The 8,431-nt window shown below is 33.5% G+C and overlaps 1 protein-coding gene across 1 annotated transcript; it reads left to right on the top strand.

Moving 5' to 3' along the window:
• Positions 1 to 19: 19 nt before the first annotated feature.
• LOC119191859 (eukaryotic translation initiation factor 3 subunit J-like) lies at positions 20 to 7,787 on the top strand (the record flags this gene model as incomplete). Its single annotated transcript, XM_037445720.1, is given in 8 exon segments — positions 20 to 31; positions 113 to 198; positions 341 to 448; positions 2,320 to 2,458; positions 3,110 to 3,274; positions 4,074 to 4,136; positions 4,139 to 4,212; positions 5,375 to 7,787. Coding segments are annotated over 8 exon segments (710 nt in total), but the record flags the coding sequence as incomplete, so codon positions are not given.
• Between the last annotated feature and the right edge of the window lie 644 nt (positions 7,788 to 8,431).

Consider the following 8,431-nt stretch of genomic DNA (forward strand, 5'->3'; position numbering starts at 1 on the left):
TTGTGCGTACGTAAACATGATGTGTCGTGGGGTACGTGCGTGTTATTGTAAATGTAAAAAATAAATCTTTACTTGTAAGTGCTATTGTAAATGTCAGTGTGATATTTTTTAGATGCGGATAATTTCGAGCCGAAACTGCCGACCACGTTGACAAGTTCGAATAAATGGGAAGGCGAGGACGAGGAAGACAACGTCAAGGTAATGCATTCGTTGCCAACGTTGCGTTTTGCTCAATAGAATTTATTTCTGTATTTCGTTCTTGACATTTTGGCTAGTTTCGAACTTAACCTCAACTCGCAGTGCCTACGTGTTGACGTCACTTATTCTGGTTATTCCGCAGGAGAGTTGGGAGGACGAGGAAGAGAAAAAGAAAGATGAGGAGAAAACAGAACCCGCGCCTCCGCCGAAGCCGAAGAAGAAAATACACGACAAAATAGCCGAAAGAGAGGTTGGTTCCTCAACATATTGTACCATAATTTGACCATATTTGACCATGCTATGCTAGTGTGGGTGATCTCTTAGTCCTGTCCTGTGGTTATTTATTCTCTAACAATCAAGCTGAGTCACGCAATTGGCGCAAATGCTCATAACTCAAAATAGTTTCTAGAACTTTCCTGTTAGTTTGTTTTAAAGGAAATCTCACAATGCCTATGTGGACTTTTGTTAATGCAATATAATAAAAACATAGTTATTACACATAGATCTCCAGGTTATTTAAACCAACACTGATTTGCCTCAAATAGCAGCACCAGAAAATGCAAACACAATTTGAAATTGACTATAAGACCAAAATTATTTGAATAACATTTTATCATAAAACAAGCCTCATTAATAGTATGGTGTTGAGAATGATAATCCAAGTTAGTTGTAGCTTTTGTACCTAGACTGTTCTGTTTAGTGTTTTGTGATCTAGAAAACAAACATCACACCTTTATTTCCTGGGGCAGGGGTGCAACCAAAGCAGGCACATTTTGCCATGTGTTTTGTCTGATATGATATGATAGGAGCCTATATTTAGGCTCAAATTCGAGACTCAAGGCTGATAATGAGCAGGAAACCTATTTATAATTAATGATTAAAGAAAAATATGAGTCCTTAAGGTGGAAATGGCTTGAAAAACAGGCTAATTGCGTCTGCTTATTCCTTTTTGTTTGTACTAAAAAGTAAGGGTTGACTGTGACTTCATCCTAGTGCAACCATTCAAAATAAAAATGGACTGTATTATTTCTATTAGAAAAGAAGTCATAAATACTAGTCTATGGCCTCTATCTATATGTAAAATTTCTTCTAAATCTCTTTGGTAGCTTTCAGGTTTAATTTATACTTGTAAATGTCTTCATAATCTTTCATATTTATGTTATTGACAAAGTAAGACACTTTCAAGAATATATTATCTAATTTGTTCTATCTTCTATGCAATTAAGAACAAATGGTTAACAAATATACTGTTTGATAACATTTCAAATTATCATTTAAACACTCATTATATATCCAATATTAGAATGACATATAGAATAATATATTTTTTTGTGATTTAATAATTTTAGCAATGAAATTATGGTAGCTGGATTTTTTTCTAGACCTTTTCTGGGTGGTGATTTAGTTAACACATAATTCTACTGTACCTCTGGTCTCAATTTGGAATTCATGATATAAGCTTGCACATATTTTAATTACAAACTTTGTAATTTATTGTCGACTACAAAATAAGTAAGCTTTAAAAAACATTGAGTTTTAAACAATATAAAAAAGAAGTAATCTTTATTTAATTTTCTTTAACAAACACAAATAAAATTAATCCCTACACAGATATAGTATATGACATTGGCATTTACAAATATAAAATGTTATTAAACATAATTATATGCTTTGTTTCATATGATTTCATAATTTTTAATGAACCAATATTGACAAATATATGTCTATGTATTCATTTTTATTCTAAAATAAAAAGCCTTCTAGCCATATAATGCACAAGTGTGTGTGCAATACACAAGTGCACTCTCTGTTCCTTCAGTCACTTGGTCCAGTGAGATGGCAATTTGACTTGACTGGAAAAAGATCAGGCGCAGAATCAACAGCTGTACATGCTTTCTGAGGCACGGGGGTATCACACTGCCATCTTAATGACTCCGAGCTGCGACTGAATAATTTTAAAGATGGAAAAACCCAGTCACTTATTTTTTGCCCAACCAAGGATTTGAACCCAGAACCTCGTCGACGCAGTCGTACTCATACCGCGTACGCCTTAAAACTACGCCACCGAGGCAGTAATTTTTATTCTAACGATTACATGATAGACTATATATTATTTTATAGCGGCAAGAGCGCGAACGGGCGGAGCGCGTCTCAGTAGAGAAGATTGAGGAAATGACCCCTGAACAAAAATTGGCTGAGAAGCTCCGTCAGCAGCAACTACAGGAGGAGTCGGACTTAAAACTAGCCATGGAAACTTTTGGTGAGTCTAGATATCAATTCATTGTAAATTGTGCACAATACAAGTGGCTTATAGGCTGACATAGATGGGATATCATTTGTGATTAGAAGGTCCTTCAAGCTAGTAACCGTGATCTCATTTAATGGTATAATAATTATGCTGAAGCTTTAGCCATGAATGCTTCTGTAAACGCATACAGACCTATAGCTATATTGACGGGTTGTAAATAATTCAGCCCATTTATATACATTCTCAGTGCTTTTTTCACCTTTATTGTGAATTATTACTGGTAATTATTTATTGGTGGTAGGTTTCTTATATGTGCAAGTCCACCTGGGTAAGTACCACCGCAATGTCTATTTCTGCCACCAGTGTCTAGTCACGCTGTGTTCCGCTTTGAAGGACATTGTAGCCAGTGTACCTACTGGACATATAAAGATTCATCTCTTGTCTCAGGATGGCAAGTGCAGTGGAATATCAAACAATACTTTATAATTTTAGGTGTTGGATGTTGTTTCTACTGTTCATGGGCGGTTGTATCGCTTACCATCAGGCGAAGGGCAAGTTCTTCTCGTCATTCAAAGCAATAAAATATATTAGACTTCACATATCATTGAAAATAATACTCCAGCGTGTAAGTTTCCAAACTAATGCAACATTTTTAATTTACAGGCATTACAGAAGGCATGACTGGCAAATTGGACACCTTTCATCCAACCACAAAGGCAGAGTTCACAGAATTTGCTGACCTTCTCAGCAAAAAGATAAATTTATATAAAGCTAAGGAGGAGTTCCCTGGATTCGTGGATGAGCTAGTGAAAAGTATTGTTGTTCAAAGTGAGTAGATATTATAGCCCTTTTGATTTTTATATGGTTGATTTTGAATTTTACCGATCAAGATATGTTATTGCACTCACTCTGTCATCTATATAGCTCTGATTTGAAGAGATCATAGAGTTGACTTTGTTTTCACAAATATGTTTCAGCAGATTTCTATATATCATGTTTTTTTTTTTAGTAGTTACAATCAGCAATCGGTCGCAAGACTTTAAACTTATGAGTTCAATGACATTCAACTTTAGAATGAAGAGACAAACAGCCCATCTTCCCTATCACAATATTTTGTTTTCAATTTATTTACTGAAGGTTTTAAGAGTTGAGAATAATAAAACATGATATGCATATTTTTTAGTGCAGGGCTCGCCTCAAATTTCTAAGTTATATACACGCACATACCCCAAAAGGTATACGCATAGACGCAATCAGAGCACACATTTTTCGCCAAGTGTATTCCGTTCCATGATGTGATAGGGGGCGATATCGTCATATCGGGCACAAATTCCAGACTCGGCTGATTCTGAGCAGAACAACCCAAATATCACTGCCCAAACCGGGATTCGAACCCAGGATCTCAGAACACTGCCGTACCGCGCATGCAGTACAACTACGTAACCGAGGCCGATTTATTCCTGACATGTCATTTTAGTTAGAAATTTTGTGACTAGTAACCATTTAAATTAGGCCTTATCCCTCTCACTAGTAGAGGTGGCCCGTGCCCAACAAAAGGACAGTATACAATACAGATCTAATATTATATTATATAATTTTTAATTATGATTTATTGTTTAACTTCTAGTGGCGTCGGCAGACATCAGAAGGATAAAGCTGACAGTAGACAACCTTTACATTGAGAAACAAAAGCTGAGAAGAACGACAAGGCAAAGAAACCCACCAAGGGCAAGGGCAAAGCAAAGTTAAAAGTTGAAGGTGACAATGTAAGTATTGATTTATACCCACTTTAAAAAAGGAGAGTTTTATGATTTTCTTTTTTTTTTGTTTTAAAATCTTTTTATATAGGCTGATAAACTATTAAAAACTTGCCATATGTATATGGAATTAAAGTCATCCAGGAATTAATTATACTCCATTTCTCACCAACTTATTAATGGGTAATTATTTGAATAATTTTACAAGTATCAATATAAACCCAATTATATTAATTTCATCCTGATGCTTGATGAAAAAATAGAAAACTTAAAAGTATAACCAGACTTATGATATATCATATAGGTTTATAACAATAAGTACAAAGAAGGGTTAAGCATTTACCTTGCCACGCCAATGTCAAGATTGTCTCCAGTAATACATTATCAAATGTTTATAAATATGCCTTGAAATCAATATGGTCGTGTTTTATCGCGTGTGGATACGCACGCTACACTATCATTGCATTGTGATATTTCTTATCAACCCTGTGAGATAAGCAAAATGGTTGATAAGAATGAGTGAGGTATTAATTATCGTGGCAGTAGCAATGATAATTATTTTACTCATAGCAGCAAGAAAGGCCTGTATGAACTTTCTTTAGTTACACTTGATAAAGAGATATAATTTACCATAAGAAAGGTCATAATTATTTAATAATATGTGAAAAGCTAAGTCTTTATACTTAATGATTTCTTATGTTTACGTGAATGTTAGACATTGAAATTAAACTAATTTTCTAATTCTATCACGGTTAGTATTTTAATTTTCTCCCGACGTTTCGAAGACTTTGCAGCCTTCATGGTCACGGGGGGGACTTCTTTATACTTGCCCCCATCTTATAATAAATTAGTTTCCTCTCTGTTTACCATTTTGCGGTTAACAATTTTGAATACTTCTATCCACTCCAACAATGTAGAACTAGTAAATTTGTTTTGCATTTTGCAAAAACAATCCAGTATTGCAAAAGGCTCACCCTCTATCACATTATTGGGGGATAATAGACATAAATTTGCATGTATATGTCACATAAACAAACATATCTACAGAATATTAATATCTTAAAAGGTCTATATCTTTATTCCTCTATTTGAATGTCTATGGTCACTCTTCCTAATGTTGGCAACACTGCCCCAATAAAACAATTCCAAATGTAACTTGTTTTTTTTTCAGGCTCATCTAAGTCAGTACGAGTCGTACGGTAACTTTGACGACGAATACGACGACTTCATGTAAATATTGCGACGAAACGGTCACGCACGTCGGTGTCTGGTGTGAATATAACGTGGAGCGGTAGGGTTGTCCCTTGTGCTAGTGTTGTGAAAATATTAAAAAAAAACATCGATTTTGCTATTTGAATTTTATAAAGAATAGAAAAAAGGATTAGCAGTTTGTTTTTTTTTTATTTAACGTAGATTTTTTCCGGTATTATGCATTTTGTGAAAAATCCTTTTGTATGAGTATTCAGCATATCAATATAACTCGACACTCTAAATAGTATAATTAATTTCAATATTAGCAATGAAATATTTTTACAATATTTTCACAGGGACAACACTACCGCAACTCCTTACACCATCGTCAAATAGTAATATTATTTATACAAATAATATTATAATACATGTTATTTATTTTAAAAGACTTGACCAATTGTAATAGTTCAGTTATACTACGGCGATGGTGTAAAAGGAGGTATCCGAAAAAAGAAGCTTGCAATATAATTAAGATATTGACTGATGTCATTAGAGTTAATTTCAATAAATTTGTTTTTTTTTTTGCTTTTTTTGTATACAGAATGTCTTCCATGGAAATAAAATTACATTGCCAAAATTTTGAGTTCATATTATTTTGCAAGCTTCGTTTTTTTCCACAGTACTAGAATAAATGCTTTTTTATTATAATCGTAATGCAAATGACAGTTATTTTAACCATAAAATAGAAAAAAAAAATGCAAAACTCGAATCTTTTATATGAGTGATGGTTTTTTTGTTATGTTTAAATTATTATTGTTACAAGTACTGAAACGTGTGTTCAAACAATTACAAGAAATTGTTGAATTAAATACTTTTATTTAATATCGCATCACGAAGATATGACATGCCCAGATATGGTCATTCATCACAACAATCTGCACTTATTATAGCACTCTGTTTCTCAAAAACGAATTGAAATTCTCTATACAAGTCTAGCCCTATTTTCAAGATGAATTTTATAGGCTTATCAGTGATGTTATATTATGGCGTATTGATATGCGCTTGCGCATGTATGGTCGTACTAAATTTGCGTTGTACTCTGCTTCGTTGAATATACGTAAGCATTGTTAACGAAACTGATCTATGATATAAAGTACCAATGGCTTGTCAAGGCAGATATTACTATCATTCGTCGTTCATATATCGAGTACTATATGCCTATTTTATTACCTGTCAAATACGAAACATCTTTTGTTAATGATTGATCGTATACCACTAACCGAGCAACAAAAGTAAACTCTATGGACGATTTCTATAAAAACTGATTTACTTTACCTTTCAACTTCGAACTGGAATATCGGTCGAAAACTTTCCAGATGTCTATATTTTTGTGTCTAGTCTTACCAGTAGCTTCCTGGAATCCTGTGGGTTCCTTGGTCAATTATTTATGTATATAAATGGACTAACATTTAACACCATTATCACTCACGGGGTAATTTCATTACTAATTTTATCGATGTTCATGTATTTGTCGATAATTAGTGACGTCGCACGATAATTTCATTTATAACTCGTATAGCACTTGTACGGAAGATAATTTTTAGTTACGTAAAACTACTGCGTTTTTTAAATATATTTTTTTGTGCTGTCGATATTCGTCTAAATTTGTCGTTTGAAAGTAAGACTGTAATTAGTTGACTCGTTCATCGATTATCGATAAAAAATATATATTTTCATTAATTTTAAAATCTAACCCACGCAAATTTGTCTATGAATATCTTTAGTTTTAAAAACGCAGAGCATCGTTTGAATTATTATATACGCTTGCTTAAACGTTAAATAACCAGGCACCGAACGCCATAGCATTACCATAAACTTGCCCATCGGCAATGAAATGGCAATGCTATGTTTTAAATTGTCTATGATTTGGCGACTTCTAGTGAAATTCAGTTTTTGGAATTTAGACTTTGATTACCTGATGTTATAGTCTCTTTTTGTTTTGTATCTGCTATTATTACTCGACATTGGCAAAATATGGGTAAAAGCCATAATATAAAAGTTTTTTAATAAAAACTATGCTATGGTACTTAAGATACATCGTATCATCTATATCGATAATTTTGTGGTGATAAAGTTAATCGAAGCTATTCCAATACAATGTAATTGAATGGCAACTTAGAATTATCTACGAAAGACCAAAACAGAAATTCATAAGCTTTATATTTATAATAAGAGTGTTTATTTCTTTTATCTCACGACAGATTTTGCTAGACTCGCCGAATCTAGAATGCCATGTATTATATACACATTATACAGTGTATAATAAAGAGGATTCATAACGGTTACGGTCGGATATGTTATGTTATATAGATAATAAATTTTTTATTGTGATATTTTTGGGTTTTATTTCGGATATTTTTCGTCGCCAATACAAGGGTAAATTCCACTGCATTTTTTTTGTTTATAGCCACCTTTATCCTAATATCTATGCGAATGCACGCATGTAAAGCCGTTGGACTTGCGCCTGATCTCTCCGGTCATGTATTGCCGTCTCACCAGACAATGAGAGTGAAGGAACATAGATTGCACTTGTTTGTTCCGCATACTTGTGCACTATAATATCTCCTGCGTATGTACCTGATCTCCGTTAAAATTGGCCGCCGAAATTCGGCTAGGTTTTTTTTTATTTTTTATAAATGCGAAAGTTGGTAAAATTGTTGTGATGTTTGTTAGAAGTAAACGCCGAAAAAACGGAACGAATTTGGATGATATTTGGTCTATAGATAGACTATGAACTCGATTAACATAGGATACCAAACCTGGTATTTTTTTGTTATAGAAGAATTGGGATGTTTATTAATTTTTAAAATAGATGGCACTGGAGTCGTATTGCTGGCGCTATAAATTGCTATAGTATATTTTTTTAAGACATGAGATAGTATTTCGACGGACGCAAGGCTATGCAAAATTTCCTGATTCTTGCTTTTTTCTTGTTCCTTCATCCGTTAGATAATTGGCTCAAATACGAATCGATTTT

Source organism: Manduca sexta, unplaced genomic scaffold, assembly GCF_014839805.1.
Source record: "Manduca sexta isolate Smith_Timp_Sample1 unplaced genomic scaffold, JHU_Msex_v1.0 HiC_scaffold_2015, whole genome shotgun sequence".
NCBI lineage: Eukaryota > Metazoa > Arthropoda > Insecta > Lepidoptera > Sphingidae > Manduca > Manduca sexta.